This window comes from Thunnus thynnus, chromosome 16, assembly GCF_963924715.1.
Source record: "Thunnus thynnus chromosome 16, fThuThy2.1, whole genome shotgun sequence".
NCBI classification, from domain to species: Eukaryota; Metazoa; Chordata; class Actinopteri; order Scombriformes; family Scombridae; genus Thunnus; species Thunnus thynnus.
In genome coordinates this window covers 18,985,665-19,008,069 of record NC_089532.1, presented here as the reverse complement: position 1 = coordinate 19,008,069, position 22,405 = coordinate 18,985,665, and the positions used below count along the sequence as shown (strand labels likewise).

At 39.8% G+C, this 22,405-nt stretch overlaps 1 protein-coding gene across 8 annotated transcripts in view; it reads left to right on the top strand.

Moving 5' to 3' along the window:
* Positions 1-7,687, top strand: part of LOC137199880 (ryanodine receptor 3-like) — a 113,834-nt gene extending 106,147 nt beyond the window's left edge. For all 8 annotated transcript variants that reach the window (XM_067614482.1, XM_067614480.1, XM_067614481.1 and 5 more), the window contains 14 exons: positions 754-928; positions 1,029-1,115; positions 1,222-1,416; positions 1,678-1,808; positions 1,898-1,940; positions 2,070-2,197; positions 2,305-2,365; positions 2,522-2,668; positions 3,844-3,978; positions 4,101-4,257; positions 4,601-4,665; positions 5,119-5,219; positions 5,951-6,002; positions 6,560-7,687. In XM_067614482.1, coding sequence (XP_067470583.1) covers positions 754-928; positions 1,029-1,115; positions 1,222-1,416; positions 1,678-1,808; positions 1,898-1,940; positions 2,070-2,197; positions 2,305-2,365; positions 2,522-2,668; positions 3,844-3,978; positions 4,101-4,257; positions 4,601-4,665; positions 5,119-5,219; positions 5,951-6,002; positions 6,560-6,655 — 1,573 coding nt within the window. In that variant the 3' untranslated portion in view covers positions 6,656-7,687. The remainder of the gene's footprint in view (positions 1-753; positions 929-1,028; positions 1,116-1,221; positions 1,417-1,677; positions 1,809-1,897; positions 1,941-2,069; positions 2,198-2,304; positions 2,366-2,521; positions 2,669-3,843; positions 3,979-4,100; positions 4,258-4,600; positions 4,666-5,118; positions 5,220-5,950; positions 6,003-6,559) is intronic.
* Positions 7,688-22,405: the final 14,718 nt, after the last annotated feature.

Genomic DNA, 22,405 nt, shown 5'->3' with positions numbered 1-22,405 from the left:
TGTGCCGCGTGCATAAATGCACACAGCCTCTTTCTCAGTGTGGAAATGCACTCATTGTTTCAGCTGCTGTGTGATTCTGCAGCCAGCTGTGACACACAGCAGCTGTGGGCAACAAACAGAACATCATTACTGATGTTTCGGTGAAATTCAGGATACATTCAGCAACACCTGAACAACATTATTGTAAGATTCAGACATTAATCTAACACATTTCAGACCTTCCTGAGTCACATTAATAGTTGTATTTTGTCATTTGACATTTCAGTAGATTATGTTAAAGATGCAAAATACTTGAAAGTTGGTTTGTGATTGTGGAGAGCTATTCGTGTGTGAACACTTCTGCTAATTGAAGATGTGCAATTTGAGGCTTTTGTGCTCTCTGCAGTTTTCATTATGGACCAATCTGTGTGCTTAAATGTGGAAAAAAGCCTGAAACACTAGAAACCCCTCCACTCACTCAAACAGACACAAAACAAGGGCAAATTGCACTCAGCTGCAAAACTTTGCACGGGCATATCATTAGTGCAAAACTTTATGTGAATAGGACCTTAAAATGGGGCAGATTATGGGTGCAAATGATGCACAATTCACAGTGCTATTAGCGGGCGCAATCCATTCTTTGTGGATTTGGGCCTAAGTGTATATGTTTGTATCTCTAAGTGCTTGTGTGGTTTATGTTTTCGTCGTACGTGTACGTGTAACCTTGCTGCAGCGTGTGTCAGTCTGTCACTAATAGAAAGTTTCCTGTTGCAGTTCAGATGACGGTGAGAAGAAGGACCATGACAAGTCCAAAGACGAAACCCCTCCAGAGCTGTCAGTGGAGGAGAAGAAAGCCCCGAAGAAAAGGCTCGGACAGAAGAAAGAACCACCAGAGGCCTTCATGGCCAGCTTCTTCGCTGGCTTGGAAATCTACCAGACTAAGATGCTGGTCAGATATTTCCCTCCTATGTGCAGCTGTTTTTAAAACAAATTGTGAAAGTTGAGTTATATTTGCTAGAAATAACATATGACATTATTATTTTTCACAGAACTACCTGGCCAGAAACTTCTACAACCTCCGCTTCTTGGCACTTTTTGTCGCCTTCGCTATCAACTTTATTCTTCTCTTCTACAAAGTAAGCTCATCGCTAAGTTATCATGATATATACTGTACAGTAAAGGGGTAAACACTGCTATTAATGTCTGCTTTTGATAAATACTCTTAAATATCTTGTTTTTCAGGTGACCGGTGATTACTCGGATGATGAAGACCCTTGGAACGGTCAAGGAAGAGCTGGGGAGGAGGAAGAGGAAGGTGCCCTTGAGTATTTCGTCCTGCAAGAAAGCACAGGTTACATGGCGCCAACGCTTCGCTGCCTGGCAATACTCCACACTATCATATCTTTCCTGTGTGTAGTGGGATACTACTACCTGAAGGTACAGTTACATCCACTGACAAATAAACGCAAGGGTACATTATGACTTAGATTTAGTATTTTTGGCAGGCGTGCCTCTTGTTAAAGTTGTTGTTATTGTTGTTATGTTATGTTATGTTATTTGAATCATTTTTTTTCCAAGCAGAAAAGATGTTCTTCATTGTTTTGTAATATTTCATCAATGGTTTTTAGCCTTTGACTACACAGCAAGTTGTTTCCTTTATTACACTGATGATGCAGCCAAATTCCCTGTGTGTCCAAGGTGCCTCTGGTAGTGTTCAAGCGTGAGAAGGAGATAGCAAGGAAGTTGGAGTTTGCAGGCCTCTACATCACAGAGCAGCCGTCTGATGATGACATCAAAGGACAGTGGGACAGACTGGTCATTAACACGCCGTAAGCCAACTACAGTTATTAAATTCTGAGTCATAATCTTTTATAGACAAAAGTTTAATCCTAATTTGTTTTTCCGCTCTTTTTGTCAGTTCTTTCCCCAACAACTACTGGGATAAATTTGTCAAACGCAAAGTAAGTGGCTTATGTTATTTTAGTCTAATCTGTTGTTCACTGAAACCATAAGCCAAAACTGATGATATTCACTGAATGTCAGCTACAGTGTCACCTTCTTCTCTGTTCCTGTTTTGCTGCTATTTGTAGGTGATCAAAAAGTACGGAGACCTGTATGGAGCGGAGAGGATAGCGGAGCTGCTGGGGTTGGACAAAAGTGCTCTGGATTTCAACCCTACGGAGGAAACTGTTGCCAAGGAGGCGTCACTGGTGTCATGGTGAGACATAAGACAGATAAGGAGCAGACAGACTGAAACAGCTTGGAGCAAAAATAGAGGTCGAAGGGAAAATATGAGCCCTCATATCAACCATTCTCTTTTGACAGGTTGAGCTCAATCGATACAAAGTACCATATCTGGAAAATGGGGGTGGTGTTTACGGACAATGTAAGTTTACTTTGGGATGATTAATAACTCTGATTGTGGTCTGATGGATGGCTGAGTTAATGATTTGATGGATGGACGGATGATTGGGTTTGACGGATGATGGTTATGATAGGACAGATGGATTTTGATCAACTTCTCATTCTCTTTCTTAACCAGTCGTTCCTGTATCTAGTATGGTACACCACTATGTCCATTCTGGGCCACTACAACAACTTCTTCTTTGCCGCCCATCTGCTGGACATCGCCATGGGCTTCAAGACCCTCCGCACCATCCTGTCTTCTGTCACACATAATGGCAAACAGGTGAGAAGGAAGAGGATGCAGGTCTTGTTTCAAGCAGCAGGGGTCACTGCAGAGTTAGTGGTTGGGATTGGGTTGGGGTTGTAAACGCCGCCTCGGTACTCTGATCTGCAGCCACAACCCAGTCTTATCACTGTTTCCATGCTCTCTGGTAGTCATTCTTGTTCTTGTCCCACTGATGGCATGTCTGAAATGAGTGCCAAGCCTCTTGTCAAATTTAAAGGCAAAGAAACAAAAAAAACTTCAATGGGATTCTTTAAGCAGCAAGATTAAAACTGCTTTAAGCATTTTTGACCACCAGGGTACAGAAACACAATTTCAGCGACCAAGCCCTTATATGCTATTGGCCTATAAAAGGCTTAGGTTATGCCTAACATATTAGCAAACTGTAACGTATTTACACATACAGCAGACACAGAGCAACATGGGCATCACAGTGGACTAATCCGACTCACCTTTTAACTTTAAACTGCTTTGGTCCACCAGTTCCTGTGAAAAATATCTGTCCCACTTTCTTCTTCAAGGATGCGTCATCTAATAAATATTGTATGTGTTGTGTCAATTCCTGTACCTTTGCATGTCTCCCTCGTGAAAAAATTGGGAGGAGATGCAAGTGAAAGAAACGAGGATGCATAAATGGGAATTTAGATATGCCCAGTATCCTTTGACATTTAAGTTCAAAAGGCAAAATGCCTTCATTTAAATCCCACTTCTGACTGTGAGTTCTTGCAGGGATTCTCGTGTCAATTGTCTGGAGGCACAAATCAAAAGTTAATGTCACTACAATCTCCAAGGGTGGAAATACACTAAAATGGCGAGGCCTCCAGGAGTCGGCCAGGAATGATTGATCTGCTCGTGGGCAGATCAATCATACCATCAATCTTAATGCAGTTCAAAGCTGCTTCCACTGTTATTGCTGTTTGGATTTATTAGTAAACCCATGTATAATCTGTATCAGTTTACATTAATTTATAATAAAAAGTACAACTGATCTGAGTGATTGGTTAGCACATTAAAGTTTCACAGAGAGCTCTTCCATCATATTCCTAGTGATAGATTGAATGATTTTAACAGAAAATGAATGCTTGCTGCGTTTGGTGAGTTTCTACCACAAGGAGGGAAAATAGACAGATGTTCCTAACCAGACTTTGCTGAGTGATGTCTGTGTTTCTCTGCAGCTGGTGTTGACGGTCGGCCTGCTGGCAGTTGTAGTCTATCTCTACACGGTGGTGGCCTTCAACTTTTTCAGGAAGTTCTACAACAAGAGTGAGGATGACGATGAGCCAGACATGAAGTGTGATGACATGATGACTGTAAGGATCAATCACACACCCCAGACTGACTTATACTGTGGCCTCTTTTCTTTCAATTTTAAGACATGTTTAGGCTAAATGTGGGTCTGCTACTTAAACTCATGCTCAACTTATTTCCACAGTGCTACCTGTTCCACATGTACGTTGGGGTGAGAGCGGGAGGGGGCATTGGGGATGAGATCGAGGACCCAGCTGGTGACCCCTATGAGCTCTACCGTATACTTTTTGACATCACCTTCTTCTTCTTCGTCATCGTCATCCTCCTGGCCATCATCCAGGGTGAGTCCCGGTATTTAAATGATCACCTGATGACTTTTGAATGTTTTTTTTCCACCTCACGACTCCTTTTTAAGCTAACTGCTTTTACTGAAATTTACTGTATGAGTGTTTAAAATAATTTAATCACTGAATTTATCTAGAGTAATCTACCTGTTTTAAAGCCTCAGTAAATTACCACAAATATAAAGATGAAGACTCCTCTCAGCCTCTCCATCACAGTAGTGTGTACACATTACACTCTGTACTATATTTTTAGGAAGTGAGGGGTGTAAGATTGTGGCTGTATTGATTATATAGATACAGTATATACAATATTCTCACAGCAATTCCTTTGTGGTTGCAGGTTTGATCATTGATGCCTTTGGAGAGCTGAGAGACCAGCAGGAACAAGTCAAAGAGGACATGGAGGTGAGAGTAGATTTCATTCTCTCCCATACTTGTCAACCTATGACCAACCATATTATATGAATTAATTTAAACACAAAATGCTCTATGTATTGACCTAAACTGTGCATGCACATTTGACTAAGATCACCACAGAACAAAGCAAATACAAGAAAGGAATTGATCCTAATCATGCAGAAATTTGTCTTTAACTGCGTCTCAAGCCCAAGCCAACATAACCTTGATGACATCATCTGAGTTATTTTCTCAGACTTTAGAAAGCTCTCTAAAGAGCCACAAGGGGACATTTTACAACTGTTCACGAGCTGAGTAACACTAACTGTGTCAGATAAATTTAGCTTTATGTGTAAAATTGGTGGAGTGCCCCTTTAAGAATAATGTGAAATATCCTCTTTATTGTATATAAAACAAAGGAGAGCAAGCGCTATAATCATCTCTTTCCTTTTCTGTCCTCAGACCAAGTGTTTCATTTGTGGGATCGGTAATGACTACTTCGACACAACACCTCACGGTTTTGAGACTCACACCTTACAAGAGCACAATTTGGCCAACTACCTGTAAGTATCCCTCTTTTAAGCATTTAATATAATCTTTTTCCCCAACATGTATTGTATTTTCTCTGTAATTTAACCACATGATTGATGGCTTCAGCACATTACAACAGATTTAGGGCCAAAGTCACTAACAGCCCCAGTGATCCAGAACACTAGAGCCCTTCAGGTATTCTTTCCATCTGTCGCTCTGTTTCCCCTGCACTCCCTGCTTATCCAGTGTTTCTGTATAATGCCCGTGACAATAGCAAGTCTCAGTCCATTTGCGCTCACAGTCAGCAGGCCGGAGGATACGAGAGCGACCTCATTATGTTGCTTCATTACTGTTTAATGCCATGAACTTTATTGGAAAATAGGTTTATGATAGCGTGTTCTCATACAGTATTCATCATGATTTGGCATGCTGTGATGCCCACAGAGATGCGGCGGCCCATTGAATTTACACTTGGTTTTGGAAACAACAGGTGATTCGAAGATGAAGATGGGATGGTGTTACTTTGTTAAGACACTTGCATCAGAAATTGTGAAGCCTCCTAGTAACACAGAATGTCACATTTCCTGTGAATACCGAGTTGTAGCCATGCAAAAGTCCCTCAGCAAACCCTTTCACCACTCTTGTTTTGTGTTTTAATTGTGATGAGATGTTTATGTAGGAAAATGTGAAAGCTTGTCATGTTTTTTTCTTTATTTTGGTGTGACATTTTTGTTTTGTCTCATTGGCCTGACCTTTTCTAAAGGTTCTTCCTGATGTACCTTATCAACAAGGATGAGACAGAGCACACCGGCCAGGTACAGTATAATTCTACACAAATGACCTTTCTCTGAGGAATCTTCAATCGATCGAAAACAATTAGACAATTATGATCATCTCACTGATAGAGATACTGTGGTGGTGTGTCTGTGCAGACAAGCTAACTGTCTGAAATTGCTACATAGAAATACCTGCCACTCTGTTGGTCTTATAAGAGGAGCAAAAAGACACAGTGCACAATGGTACAGAGGGATGTTACCACAAAACCATCTTTTACCAAATTGCACACACAGCCGTGCAGAGAGTGGGCATCAGCCACTTTACTTTATAATAACTGTTGTAATGACAATGCTGATGAGAATTGTAATTATAGCTGACTAAATCTCCAGCTTAAACTTTCACTTCCAACAGCTTTTTAAGAAAATTGTTATTATTTATGTTATAATTAAAATGTCGGCTTTTCTGATTTTGTATACATGTACAATACCAGTCAAAGTTTTACATACAGTATAACTTTATGTCCATAAGCTGAAGATCTGAAGATTATGAATAACACTTAGATGTCTACTTACACATCTTGTTTGTCTGCATTCAGGAATCATATGTGTGGAAGATGTACCAGGAGCGCTGCTGGGATTTCTTCCCAGCTGGAGACTGCTTCCGCAAACAGTACGAAGATCAGCTTGGATAGAGCAGATGCATCCTCTCTACCTCTATCCATACCAGGTGGGCTGCTGGAATACGTAGTCCTACACACAGCTGCTGGACTGAACACCACACAGTCATCCCACCAATGCTTTGGGATGACTTGAGGAGAGACAAGGCAAAACTACTTTTTTTATCTAAAAAAACATAAACCCATGCCAGATGTACCTTTGTCACCGTTGGTACAGTGCCGGTCTATGAGGAAACAACCTGTAATTTGCCCAGACATTTTGGTTCTTTAGTTTTGGGACTGGTTTTTTGACAGCGTGTTGCCTTTTACTCCACATAACCCCAAATCATTGCACAATTTTGTTTTTCTTTTTTTCTTTTTGAGAAACACTGGGTTGTGTGGGGTTATGGGACAATGTGTCAGTCATATTATGCACAAGAACCCAACTTCAATATTTTGAGAATGTTGAACTTGAGACTTAATGCCAAAAGAAAAGTGGAGGAGTACAGTAGATTTACATAGTGCGCGAAATGTGATTTAAGAAGTTGTTGTTTTTTTTTTCAGATGTTGTAACCTTGCATATCAAGATGATGTTTTAGAATGAAGAGGCAAAAAGGTTTATTACGTAGGATTTTAAAAAAAAGCCTATTTTTTTCATGAAGTGCCTTACAGTACTGTATCTACATTACAATGAAGCTATGCAAAACTTTTGTTTTTTTCTTTATTGTATGTAAGTACAGTAGATTTCCTGGAGCAGTAACAAGTATCTGTCCAGATATGTAGTTTGTGGCTGAACTTTTTCATTTGAACATGGAAAAACAGCATTGGTTTGATTTAGTTATTTATTTATTTCTATTTTGTTTTTTGTTGGGTTTTATTTGCTGAATGCAGCATAACTGCAAATGTTCAAGGTACAAAGTGTATAAATGACACACCAGAATTTACTGAACACCTTCAAGCAAGAACAAAAATGAAATTGCTATTGTATGGCCATTTGTATGTAGTAGCTTTGCTGATCTGTGCATTTTCTTTTGATGGAAAAAAAAATAAAGAAATCAATGCCAGAAATGTTGATGTTTAAACTGTTCCTTTGGATCTGTAAACTCATATTTTATATTCTAGATACCTTTGCCAAAAATATGTATTTTTAGAACCGTTCTTCACCCTGTTCACTCATTTATTGTGAGACTGAGAGACAGTGAGTCATCTCAGTCCCACAATCAGAGATGCAACATCTGTCCCTGCGGCTGATCCAGATCTCAAAATAAGATGCCTACTGTGTGTATACAAACCTTTGGCTTTAGCTGTAAGTTAATTTAACTCATCCAAAACCTTAAATCTATATCATACTGTAAGTGTGACCATCTTGTAGCTTTAATTATGGTGTAATAATAAGCACTGGCTATGCACTCCTGGTTGGTCAGTAAGGTAGGATGAGGCCTCAGCAGGCCGTATAATGGAGTTTTAGCCCTGTTACCCATGGTGCCACCTGTCAGCTCACATCATGTCACCACACCTCAGGCACCATACAGTGCTGCAGCCTGCTGCTGCGAGCAGCTCTGTCTCAACTTCCCGCATGTTGACTGGCCTTTATTGTTCCAGCACACTGTGAGTGAATTGAATTTTTAAAATTAAAAAAAAGTTACTCATAAAAAGTGACTCATTTTCTTCCACAGTAATTGCAAGATTAAAAAAGCCACATTTGTCACTTATTGTTTTTTTTATAAGCTGTGACACAGTTTAGTAAATATTTAGTAAATATTGTTTTGAGTGCACTGTGTGACGCAAATATCACACAAAACTCAGTGTAAAGTTTCAGACATTATATTCTATGCTATAATAAGCAAAGGAACTCCTGCATTATTGAGGATATTATGTGGCCATTACTGCAATGGGTGAAAACAATGTGTGAAATTGGTGATATAATCATTCTCAATAACTTGCCATAATGAAAGCTGTGGGAAGCCATTCTCAACATGAAATAGCAACAGTCAAGCCATCTGATAAACAGAGATATTATACCTATTAAATTATAGTAGTTGTTAAGTCTGGAGGCAGCAAAATGAGGCTAATTTTAATTTTACTCTCAAATGGCTTTTTGAGGGAATTTATGCTTATATGCCCATGTTTCAGCAAAAAATCAAATCATTTGACTTTTCTTGCTTTGAAAATCAGGTCAACATTATATTCTGTTTCCAACAAACCAAACAAGCCTAAAATATGTTAACATAATGCACAAATAGATAACACAATCTGGTTTATGTAATGTTCTTGTCCATAATTTTGCCCACTCATTATTTAGATATTAGCATGACTCAAACTATAAATACATTCTGCTCCATACAAGCACATTGACAGTAGCCTCATGGCTATATCTTTAAAGAACTAGTTTGATGTTTTGGGAAATGCTAATGCTGATATTTGCTTTCTTGTGGTGAGTTAGATGAAAATATGGGTGTCACTCTCATAGCTGTCAATCCACCAGTATCTGTAAAACCACTAATTTACATGTTGTACACATTGGCTGATTTATTATACCTTTGGACAGAGCCAGTTAGCTGTTTCCCCCTGTGTCCAGTCTTTGTCCGTGCTATGTTAACTATCTGGCAGTAGCTTAATATTTAATTAGAGAGTGAGTGAGAGTGGTATCAATCTTCTAATCTAAAGTGTAGTTCCCTAAATCATGAACTATTCCTTTAAAAGTAATGTGTTCAAATCAATCAAAACATGACAGGATAAAGACAACTAACTCCCTTGACACACATGTTAAAGTGCCTTTAACTCCATTATGTTACCTGTTTGTAGAATAAAAAGGACAAGGTAAGGAGGAGGGTCATTTAGCAGCTTGTTGACAAGGGGTCTTCAACCATAGACTGCACGCGCGTGTTCTCTAACTCAGGTCTGTGTTAAAACAGGACATATGGCCTTAAGCCTTACAGTGGAATGACACAACCCAGGGGACGTTTTACACCTCATTCCACTGTCCTTCTCAGGTGGAGGACCTGACAGTTTTTCATAGTTAATATGACAGTAAAACATCAGTAACACTAATGTTTCCGTCTGTTCCGTAACATCTGTGGTTTAAAATTACTATTAAATTGAACTTGGAGGACTGCTAATGAATGATATTGGCCCCCTATCTGTGTTGAACTCAGTATGCAATATTTTTTGTGTAACCTCACTACAAAGGTTAAATGATTTGTTTGCCATAATGTCTGACCCCTGTTCTTCTCTCTTCATTATCCCCACAAATAACCTATTGCTAATGTAATGCAGCTGAAAGTATCTGGCTTGTCATCCCAGGCCCCACATGGTGCACGGCACTGTGGAGTGACAGATAGGTTGGAGAGAAAAAAAAGAGAGCAGCTTGAGTCGCAATCCGAGCTGTCACCTGCAGCTGGCAACCTGCAGAGAAAGCGCCAACTGTTGACAAGACACTGCATATGGTCCCGTTGATGCATCCTGTCAGTCTTTGAGGCTTTTATTCAACGTCAGTAATAATACTAACAAGATATGCGGAAGGAAGAAGACGAGGGGCAAATTGCATGAATTCCCTCTTCATTAAACAAGCTCTCTGATGGCCTTTACAGAATCATTAATGGATAATTAAATTCAATTGTGTCTTATAGATTTGTTGAACACAATGCTGCTTTCCATCAATGGATAGCTTTATCATCAACATTGATGATCTGCCTCTGACATTGTCATTGGTCATTTTCATTGTGGTTTCAATTAGTGCTTGACTTTTAATAAAATCTCAATAGAGCAGAGAGGGAAAAAGGTTGAGTGTAAAAGTTCTTGACCTTGGAAATAGTTTGGCAAAACTCAAAGTCCACTTGCTAATTTTTTCTGGAGCTTTAAACCGAATCACACATCAGCAGACAGTTTGCTCACCTGTCATGGAGATGGATCTGTTGATATGTTGGCTCAGTAGCTGTGATTTCACCCAAAGCTTTTTCTGTCGATCAGTTAATTGATGAATTAGCAATGTCTTACTTGAAAGCTCCAGCAAAAAGTAGTAAACTGACCTTGTGTTGGAATTAGTCTGAAGTGATGAAAACTGAATGATATGCAATTAGTAGATATGAATTTCAAGATTGATCATTTAGAGGTTATGCTATCAAAGAGCCAGACAAACATTATCAGACAAACACCTCTGACAGACAATTTACTACATCTTCACATAGGTTGTGGGGCCCATGCCCTAATGTTGTTTTTTATTCAAGTAACCTCTTAAAACAATAAGATAGAGGTTACTGCTTATTTAGGAGATTCCCTTTAAAAAATCCTTAAATTTGACCTCTGACCTCTAAGGGGTTCCACAAGGGTTAATTCTAGGACCTCTTTTTAATTTCAACATGCTCCCGCTTGGCGATATTATAAAGAAACATATGTGGCTGATACACAGCTGTATATTTCTCTGTCTTCTAATGATCTTTGTCTTATAAGCAAGCTGGTTGCCTTATATTAAGAACAAAAGCTACCTAAAAATAGTTCTAAATGAGTGTTATGAAAGTTGTGACCCTTGACAAACACTGTGAAAATCTGTGCAGAGCCTGAAACAGCAACACATAGCTGAGATTTTCTTTTAAAAATGCTTAGCATTTCTACACCAAACAGGGAAAACACTTTTGCCTAAATTAAAGTAAAACTGATGTGTGGCTGTGTGTGTGTGAATGCAGTAAGCACTCTCCATGCTAACCCTCTGTCTCTGTTCCCACACTGCAGTACTGGCATCCACAGCTTTGACAGATGTGTTCCTCCCTGAAGCATACTCTACATCAATAGAGTTTGTACGTGGTATTGAGTGTGTGTGTGTGTGTGTGTGTGTGTGTGTGTGTGTGTGTGTGTGTGTGTGTGTGTGTGTGTGTGTGTGTGTGTGTGTGACAGAGGGGGATGCTGAGCAAGACGGATGGAGATTGAGAATAAAGGCAAGAAGTAAGCTGTCACTGTGTGAATTAAAAGTCACCAGCAGGTATAAAAGACAAAGAGTTCAAGGATCAAACCCTTTCAAGTTTTTATGTCATGGCCTCTTTTTTATCCTTTCAGACTGTAAATTGTGATGCCTGTCAGTGAACTGGAACCTAATTGATCTGCACTGCAGCCTTAAGGAAGTTTAAATAAGAAGTCAGGGAGATTGGGATAAATCGTTATATCTATCGGTGTCACTGACCCTTATGGGAGCTTGAGGCAAGGGTGCTGAACATAAGGGGGCCATAGGGTCATTAGCCCCCCACTTTACCCTCCTCCCACATTCTTTTAAAAGTCGCGGATCACTGTATCCCCGCAAATGCCTCTATATTGCAACACTTATGATCAAAAGATGTTTCAATCATTCCTGTCCACTCCAAGACTTTAGATAAAATAAAGCAGGCAAGCATAAAATGGGAAGAATATTTCCTAAGTGAAATGTTTTTTAATTGGACGCTTACATCCATAGGCAAAACCTATTCGGCACACGCAGGCAACCAGCAAGTCAACACACACCTTTTGACAGTTAGTGAATTTCTACTTGTCCATGTGAAAGTTCACATGAATTGGTTAATTCATGATATCGCATTGAAATGACAGGTCCAACGCATTTCCTTTTTGAGCAAAGGCAATCAAGGTGCTCCCAAAGTTTATTTAGGCTATTGCAGGCTATGAATGATATTTCATCATGACATCAACAGCATGTCATTTTGATCATTTGCGATGGTGAGGCAATAGGAAAGTAATGTTTTCTTCTGATCTATTGTTAAATATGGATTTGGGACATGGCTGTTTACAATACAAGGACGACATTAACATTCCTATTGCCTGCTTGCTGTTACTCAGCCACAAAAGTGTAAATGTCTTGTAGTTTTGGATAATTGAACAAAAAAGCACTAATTGAACGCAAGCACTAGTTAGCTGCTTTGTGTTTGGAATAATACCGCCACCCTGTGGTACAAGCAAGCTATAGTTACTCCGCAAAAGTTTAGTGAGAGTCTCAAGTCTATCTACCGCTACACACACACACAAACACACACACACACACACACGCACACTTACTTTTTGTCCCCCGCACTTCTGAAATGAATCCAGCACTATGACTTGAGGCCTGATTTGTGACCTTTATTATATGAGGACCACAATTCCTTTCACATAGCCCGTTTGAATGACACTTCAACCATCATCTTTTGTATCTGCAACATCTAAGGCTTTTCTCTAGCTGTGAAACGATTGGATTGATACATATGGGTTGTCAAAACTTACAAAGTCTGAGGGCCCAAAACACAGTTGCTGAAGTTTCTTCTGTTCTTTTTTCAAGGACATACATGCTGGACTGAGGTACTTTGAAGAGTGCTTTGCTTGAGAAAGCAGGGGTGGGATATCCTTCAGTCACTATTGTTTCAAGAGAGAAAAGAGCTTCTTCTGTCCTTTGTCTCCTATTAAATTCATCTTATGAGACAGATTCAGACCTCCTACAAGAACTATGTCTGTGTTTTATGTATCTGCACATCAGTTTGAATGAAAGAGTGTACTGCCAAAACAATGTTCTACATGAAAATGAAACCACAAACTTCTTGTACTGAAATCCTGACAGATTAAACAATCCATTTATATTTCCAGCACCAAACAAGTACCAGGACATCACCTCTGGTTTAATGGACTGTCTTGTCCTTGAATTTCTGCAGGTTGTTGTCCAGGGGATCTGTTACATGTCCAAGGTCAGACAGAGGCACTGGAGCCTGTGGCTGTTGAGTAACTGAATGCTGCAGGGCCAGCAGTGCAGACGGACAGTGATGCGAGGTGAACCGTGCTGAGCGGGGGTTCAAGTGAGCTGAACAGGCTGCTTCGCACTCTACGGGTGTTCTATTGCGCTGATATGGCAGGGGACAAGTGAAGTGCGGATCCAGCCCTGACACCAGGCCAAACATACCTGGAGAGGACAACTGAGAAATGAGAGGACCATGCAAATTAGGATTTTTCAGGCCTGTATACTATGTGTACGCATAAACATTTAATTCGAGAATGTATTTATCAACTGGAAGATCTGTATTGTAGTCCTTAAAGGAATACTTTTGCATTTTGGGAAATACACATATTTATTTTCTTTCTCAAAGTTAGATGAAAGGATTTATACCACTCTTGTTCGTCATTATTAAATCAGAAGTTACTAGCAGCCAGTTACAGTAGCTTAGCTTTGCATAAAGACTGGAAATAGCCTGGCTCAAGCGGGTAGCTCCGGGTCTGAAAAGTGAAGCAAATGCAGAAGTGCCTTAAACCTGCATTCTCTTTAATGGCAGCATGGGGCGACTCCACTGGCTTCAAAACGAAGTGCGATTGTATGAAAGTCTATGAGAAAATGACCCTACTTCTCACTTGATTTATTACCTCAGTAAACACTTTCCCAATGAGTTTATGATCTCAGTCATTAGTTTCAAGTCTTCTTCAATAGATCATAATGTTCATTTTGTAAATTATGGGCCCATTTAGACTAAAATGGACGATAAAGAAGGGTATGCTCTAGGACGTGGCTATGTTGTGATTGACAAGTTGCTACCACAGCGACAACTTTGGTTAGGTAACATAACCATGGCATAACCCCAGATTCACAGAGTATAGGTGTAGCCTGAGCCGTCACTGTTTCAGTGTGTTTTCAGTTCATGAAGTTAATCATAACATTTTAGTCACCTAAAAAAGTCTTGTTCAGCATTTGGTAGTAATAAAAAGTACTAGTTGGATGTTTCGTTTTTCGAGTAAGTACATTTTGTTTTAACGGTTTTAAGCCTGTTTTTCACTAGCGAAAATTAGTATTAGCATTAGCATTAGCATTATCAACCATAAACTGTAAATGAACCGTTCTAACCAAGCTAGCAACAAGCAGCTAGTGTTAGGGTCAGCTCCACCCTCTCATCCAAATATGGTCACTTCTGGCTCCAAAAATCCAAGATGGCGACAGTCAAAATGCAAACTCAAGGCTTCAAAACAGGAGTCCACAAACCAATGGGTGACGCCATGGTGACTATGTCCATCACTTTTTTTAGGCTATGGTCTGGTCCTGTCAGAATGTAAAAAAAACCCACCTACTAGCACCTCTAAATCTAATTACTATATTGTCTGCTTGTTTAACTCCTACAAAAACTAAAAGCATCAAGTTGTGGTTTTGGGTGTAGCTTACAGTTTGCCAGTTTGCCTTCTTTGTGCTAAGCTAAGCTAACTGGCAGCTATGTTATATCTCATTTGCTTAGCCTGTACAAAAAATGAAGTGTGAAAAAGTCAAACTGGTTTTACAGGGGGTTTCCAGTCTTTATGCAAAGCTAAGGTAACCAGCTGCAGGTTGTAGCTTCATATTTAACAAACAGATATGAGAGTGGTATCCATCCTCTACTCTAACTCTCTCTCTCTGTTTCCCAAAATGTTGATTCCTTTATACCTTTAAAAGACATTTATACTCTAGAATCCTGATCCTGATCTTGCATATGTTTTCAGGCCACAAACCCCAAGATATGATCCAAAGATAGGTCGGCTTAAACCTGCAGATAAAAAAACATGTCCAGGATAACATCATTTTAACTGTAATCTCATTTTACACCACAGACAAGCTCTGCAACTATGGAAACCACAAAGTTAAAAGTTTGGATGCTATTAGTGCACTAAGCCAATATGGCAATGTTGTATCTTCTGCCTGGCACAGTAACAAATGGATGGCTCTAATCAACGTAATCGTCGGGGAGAATGAAGGAGATGAGAATAAACATGTACAGTAATGAGCCATTTGTTTCCAATCACTAGGGTGTCAAAGAGCCGCAAGCTTACTGAAGACAGTTTTTCAAAGCAGGATGCAACATAGATGGAGATAATTACAGCACCATCACACCTTGTGATTTACACTCACTGAATGGCATTGAAAAACTGGAGAGAAAATTTGCAATAGCACTCAGCATAAGCAGAAACAGATGATTGATGATGACAATGAAGACAGTGATTGTATAATTTAATCTAGAATAGCTCCTCCTGTCTATGAATAATACATGCTTTTATCAACACAGAGAATGAATGGGGATGACACTGATGCTGACTAATGTGAGTCAAGGAAGGACACAGAGGTAAGTCTCTCAAAAGCTTTTCAAGATCTCCCTCCATTCTACTGAGCAGTTTTGGATTTCCACTTCACGGCCCATTTACTCTTCCTTGGATGGTAGCCAGAATCAGCTTTTGTCATTTGGAGCATCAGAGCAGGGTGTATTGGATAAGAGAAATAGTAGTCCCAGTGGACCTTCTGTCATAGGCAGTAGGCCTGTGCATAGCAGTGGATAAAAGTGTCTGCACCTTTAGCTGCTTGTTCTTATAATGGTGGTACAGTTCACAGAGAGCACAGAAAGTTTGGTATTCGTGGACTAAGCATGTGGCTGTTCCACATATTTGTATGCACCCATAATTTAGTTACTTTAGTAATTTAGTTAGAGTATAAACTCTTTTATAGATTTGAAACATGGACATCTGCAAAAATGATTTTGTAAAGGATTTGCAGTTGCTTGACCACCTGGGGCGAGACTGGTGAGTGATGTTTGAAAAGTGGTTGCTGAAGATCAAAAAGCTTGTATCAGCTGAAGCTGGCAACCTGGACAGGGAGCAGAGCAGCTATAGTGCATAGCACAGGCAGCCCTCTATATCTCTTGATTGCCCTGAGGTTAATATAGAGGCGTGCAATTATGTAATTTTGCTCTAGACAACACTGAAAAGGCAAAACAGATACAATAATGTCATTTGATCGTGTGTGAAAGCCTCAAGTATGTTCCACAGGTAATTTCCGCATGACACAAGCTTATAAAGGCAATTTACTGTTGTTTTTCACTCAGCAGTAATACATTTTGTGCCCCCGGACTTGGCTGTTAGCTTAGACAGCTTTAAGTTATTGTGCACATAAAAACAATGCAGGCAGTTAGAGTCCAAAGCCAGTATTAGTGTTTTGTTGTTATCTGAAATGGGTTTCATGTTGCCACACTTATCCTTCACTGAGATAAATGAAACAATAAGTTATTGATTTAAGATACAATTCTATTGTTTCATCCTCCTTGTGAATCTTTTAATTCTGTTATTTTTGACTGCAGATGAAACATTAGGATCGTGATACAACAGCAACCATGAGGCTGCAATCATTTTTAGAGATGGGACTCGTGATGGCCACTACATCTCTGCCGTTGATAAATGACGAGCAGTGATTTAGCTTGTAATAACTGCTATTCTGGGACTGACGCTGCTGCATCTGACTTTGACCTCCCCTGTCCTCGACCGGTACATGCGGGGTGACAGGGAGACAAGGGTGACCCATAAGAGTCCTTTCATCCAAAATGGCTGGAAACAAACGGCTGGCCAGCTCTGACCTCTATCACTCATGTTTTTTGCTCACACATCCATCCTGTAGCTGCAGCATGTCTCACACTTGAAATACAACCACCAGTCCCCTGAGATCAGAGATGCTGTGTGTGTACGTGTGTGTATGAGACTATGTGCAAGTGTTGGTGGCAGTGTGTAAATGTAGTCATGGAAAGTTTGCTTCCAACTACATCTAAAGAAGCCTGACAAAGCTTTCTACACTTGTAAGCTTGCAACACCATGCAAGACCTTCAGAAGCACAACTTGTGTAAGTCATCCAAAGTGGTTACCTTCGCTTTTATTCTCTTGTCACTCAACTCCGGAGCTTCAACCAATTAGCACACAGCACCACAGGAAAGTGAATCTCATTAATAAACCATGGCACATTATTTAGGATGGAAATTAAAGATTCATGCTCGATACTCCTAAAAAGACAAGTACGGCACTTCAAACCATCAAAGTGCACTTTATGAATTAGCCTTGGTTCATCTTTCGGGAATATCCTGAAACTTTTGAGGTGATGTCACTTTTAATATTTACTCAATGGCCCAGCTGTATGAGGCCATGCTTCTGACAGCCAATGCATCAGGAGTTCTCAGCAGTTGGGAAGGCCATCTGTGTTTATTTTCCATTAAGTGTGGCTCTCTCATCTCTCGTCTCTCATCTCTCTCTTCATCAAGCATACACTTTACGTTGTATGTATCCATGAATTATTCAGGGGTATTGAAATGGGCTGATCTCACTGTAGGACAACAAGTGACCCCATACACTGTACTGTACTCACTGATTTATATTTGCAAGCATGCCAACACAGATTCACCTCAAGCAACAGTGCTTCTGATGCATGCTCAAATAATCTTAGTATGACACAAACTGCTAAAGCTGACACAATATGGAAAGCATGTCTCTAGGCAAAACACAGCATGGTTTGCCCCAAATTGGGAATACAGAGGAGCTTGTGTGATTTAATGCCAAATTCATGGGATAGGCTGTGTATGTGAGAGCAAGTAATTTGCTGGTGTGTGGTGGGATACTAAATTGTCTGCGCTGAGGATGAGGGACCACATGATGTGCACTGGCTGTACGCCCAAAATAAACACCTTATTGGAGAGTTGGGGTGGTGCTGGGTAAATGGCCCGCAGGCATCGGCCCGCTGAGGAGTCCTGACAGACATCTCACCCAATTAGCATTCGGCACCTTGCCTACCGCTTTGGGCAACAAACACCATTTTAATGTAGCGCAATTTTCATCAAGACCAAGCAGGATGACTCTTGCCGGTGCTAAGTATAGAAGGAAGTTCAGCAAGTCCCAGCATGCCCTCAACACACACACACACACACACACACACACACACACACACAAACACATGCACATATTAGAGATATTTCAGTTAAGTCTCATTAACAGTCTGTACATTTGCATTCACAAACACCTTTGTATTTTTCCACAAATGAAATGAAAACATGAAATTACCTCACAAGATCACAGGCACCAAATGGCATCAGCAGTGGTATAATGGAATAAAATAACTGATAATATTCAGAACTGATTACATAAAGTCTCATTCAGGACAACCTGAAAGAGTCTGTAGATGCATGAGGCTCAATGAGCTTTGAACAGGCCTGTACAACAGTGTCAATGACAGGTCCCATCCACCTTCTCACAGTTAAACATCTTCTGAAGGCTGTGAAAAGACTCTTTTGTCAACCTTCCACTTCTCCCATTCACAGGAGGAGATAGTCTGAATGAACTCACTGTATTGCAGTGATGGAGTAAAAATATTATATGGTGGCCATGTAAGACAAAAACATCTGTTAACAACTGTACCTGTGTATACATGAAGAATTCAACTAAAGTTGATAATGTCAACTATGCTCATGGGCACATGATCTAAGCTGGTTCTGCATGTTTATGTCTTAAACTGGACAATGTACACTTTATATTCTTCCTGCAAACATCCAAAGCATACAGTTTTTAGGTTGGTCTCCATCCAGGCAGCTACTGGTTTCAGTCTGTGCACAGTGTAAACGAAACTCTTCATTACTGGTGCATTCAAGGAACATCCAGTGCCCAGCAGGTTGTATTCACAAGCTGCTGTCAGAAAATCAGACACAAATACAAATTCAGTAACACAAACTGCTCATTTAGAAAAGGATAATAACACCTTGGTAGTTTCTGGTATTAATAAGATGATGTTGGATCCAATGTTAAAATGTCCTTGAATGTACCAATAATAGAGTTGCACTGCATTACCATGAGATTAAATTTTAACTTTCACAAAGAAAAGCCTGCTTATGGATTTCTGTTATGAATCACCTGTCTAATTGTTTTAAGTCTCAAGTTAATGTAATAACTCATATTCTGGAAAAAGCTCAGTGGTCAGGTATAATACGCAATTTGTAGGTAAATGGATAAAACATGGAAACCACTGGTTAGTGGTATAGTCTGAAGGACAGCATCCAAGGTCATTGGAAGCTACTGCATGTCGCTCATGGTCAGATCACATGGAAATTCTTCACATGTCTGTGTAATGAAACTGGGCAAGGGAGTGAGTAACATCTCAAATAGTGCAAGCTAATATTTGCTTCAACATAAACACTACTTTTCTGCCCAAATGAGAAAATCATTTCATCCCTTTCTTCTCTCATTAACTTAATCTTTTATTTATTTATTTATCTATTTATTTATTTATTTATTTATTTATTTATTCATCTTATTAAATTGAGTAACAAAAAGTACACATCAAAGTGTTCATAAGAAATAAGAAAAATGAGCAAGAAGAGAGAAAATGAAAAAGAAATATAAGAGAGAGGGGCACTGGACTGAGAAAGAAATTCATTTTACTTTCATTACAAGCTTTTGTTTGAAAAATTGAATTCTGAGTAAATTCATCCTTGGTTAACAATATAAAGTAGCAGTGTTAATAAAAGTGTCAGTGTAAAGAGCTTTGGAAAAATAATCAGGGTTAGAGAACAAACTGATATTTACATATCAGAATTTATCCAAATTTAAAAAGGTTAATGAAAGCAACAGAAGGAAAGCTGCAGAACAGGTAATGAAATATTGTTAATCTGAGTTTAACAGACTGTGAGGCATATTAATTTGATTCTGCTGATGATATTTCCAGCCCTGCTGGGCTGTGCTGTTTTTAAGCTGTCCCCAGGTGAAATTAAAATGCAGTCACAGGCTTGGCATGACTGGGGAAACCTTTATTTCCAGTTAACTGTGTCTCCAAATTAGTGCCAAACAAAATGAAAGAAAAGTTACAATAGAGGTTGTGCTGAAAGAGTCCACTGCCTTATGTGTCACAACTCACTGAATATTTCCACTCAATCGATAGGGGCAAGAACCCAAGTTCACGCCTCACATCTCAAACTTTCAGTCTAATGGGACTGACAAAGGAATTGCCTATTAAGCTAGCTTTGGCCAAACATATGTGTATGTACAATTCTTTGTCCCTTGGGTGCCATTAGAAAGGCCGACTAGGTTGGCCTCTAGTCCCAGTGAGGGGCTAAGCTGCTGTAATTTGCAGCTTCAGAACAGTGAGTAGAGACGGTCCCACCATGTGGCTGTGTCAGGGCCTTGCAGAGCTCCAATAATGAGGCAGGTTGCCTCATTAAAAGCCATGAGGCTTGCACACAAAAGAAGCTGACATCAAAAGCTTCCACGTTGCCTTTAGTATGCCTCTGCTCACATGCTTTTGACCAAAGTACTAACGCTGCAATATTAAAGTCACAAAAGATCTCTCTGCTACTGCACCCGGCTCCCTTTTCCTGTTGTCTGGCACCCAAAGGCAGCTGTGTGTTGCTGTGCTCATGGGTACATTTGTCGGTGGTGACTGAACAGAGATCATAAAATTCCTTGTGGAGGATGCAAGTTATAGATAACTTACTTACTTACCACCACCTTCTCTTAACAGATTTTGATAAGCAGGTTTGTAGACCATAGATAAGAAGTCACTCACAGTATAATAATGTTTCACTTCTTTATTTTTAGTAAACGGCAGGGCTCTAGGGATGGTGATGTCGGTCTGTTGGTTGGTCCACCACTTTGGTCCAAACTGAGATATCTCAACATCGATTGGATGGATTGCTATGAAATGTAGTCCTAATGACTTGTCCTAATGTGATATCCTGACTTTTCCTCTAGTGCCACCATGAGATTTACTTTTGTGTTTAACTGCTCTTGGGTGGATTGCTATATCATACACGCATCCATGTCCCCTAGAGAATCAATTGTAATAAGAAGTGTGTTGAGTGATAATTAGCTAGTTAGCAAGTCACCAGGGTAAACTAGATGTTAAACATGGCAAACATCAGCATATTGTCATTGTGAGCATGTTAGCATGCTGACTAGCATAGCACTGCTGTGCCTAAGTACAGCCTTGCAGAGCTGCTAGCATGGCTGTTGTAGTTCTCTTCTTGATAGCAGCAGAAAAGTAACACACACAGAATTCTCAGCATTTTTACCACAGCTGCAAATTCTCAGTTAGCTGAATCAAACAAGCCCCCAGGAAGTGCTTTAAAGCCAATTTGACATAGTGGCCAAACCGTGTAATTACAACTTTCGGGTCCGACAGGGGCCCACAAGCATTTTTCCTGCACACAATCATGGGAAAAGGAGCAGCTGTAAAATGGTGGATACATTTTTTTGAGCATCACAACCCATGTGAAATGACTTGTTTCAATATCAGAATCACACAGCATGCATTCATCCGGGTAACCTCTTTACATCAGGAAGTGGCTTTTTTTGCTTCATGCCACTGCCACTGAGCAACTTTCATAGGAATGAACGGTCTGTATCCAATTCTCTTTATATATCATCCATGTAATCACATCATTACCTCCACAAAATAAGTTGAGCTGCAACTGATAACCTGCATGAACATCAGCAGCATGGTCTTCAATAGAACTTCTTCTTCTAGACAAATTGACTCATCAATGCAGGAAAAGTACAGGTGCAATTAATAACATTAATGATGACTGAATGATTACCCTGGAATAGTGCACGATGGGTCACTAGTATGACTTCCTTGGACACTTGAATGGAACCAAGTCATTGTTAATGTCATCAGTCCCTCTCTGCTTTACCTGCTATGACAAGTCAAAATGTCTGCTGTGAGTATTGCTCACCTAAAATAACCTGTTGCAGGTACGCCAGGAATAAACTAGTTTAAGGGTAAAAGGTCAAAATCCCCATTAAAGCCAGAGGGGACACAGAATTCATAAAAATAGATTCAATACAACTTTGTAATTTTTAATTATTTCTTTATTGCTAAGGGGTGTCCACTTTTCTAATACCAATGCATTTAAATTGCCCAGCTCAGTAAAATGTCTTGCAATCGGCAATATACAGTATATAAACATAAATCACATTTCTGCTGAAACAGTTTGTATTTCCTACCTTTGTAAAACGAGATAAACTCACATCTATACATGGAAG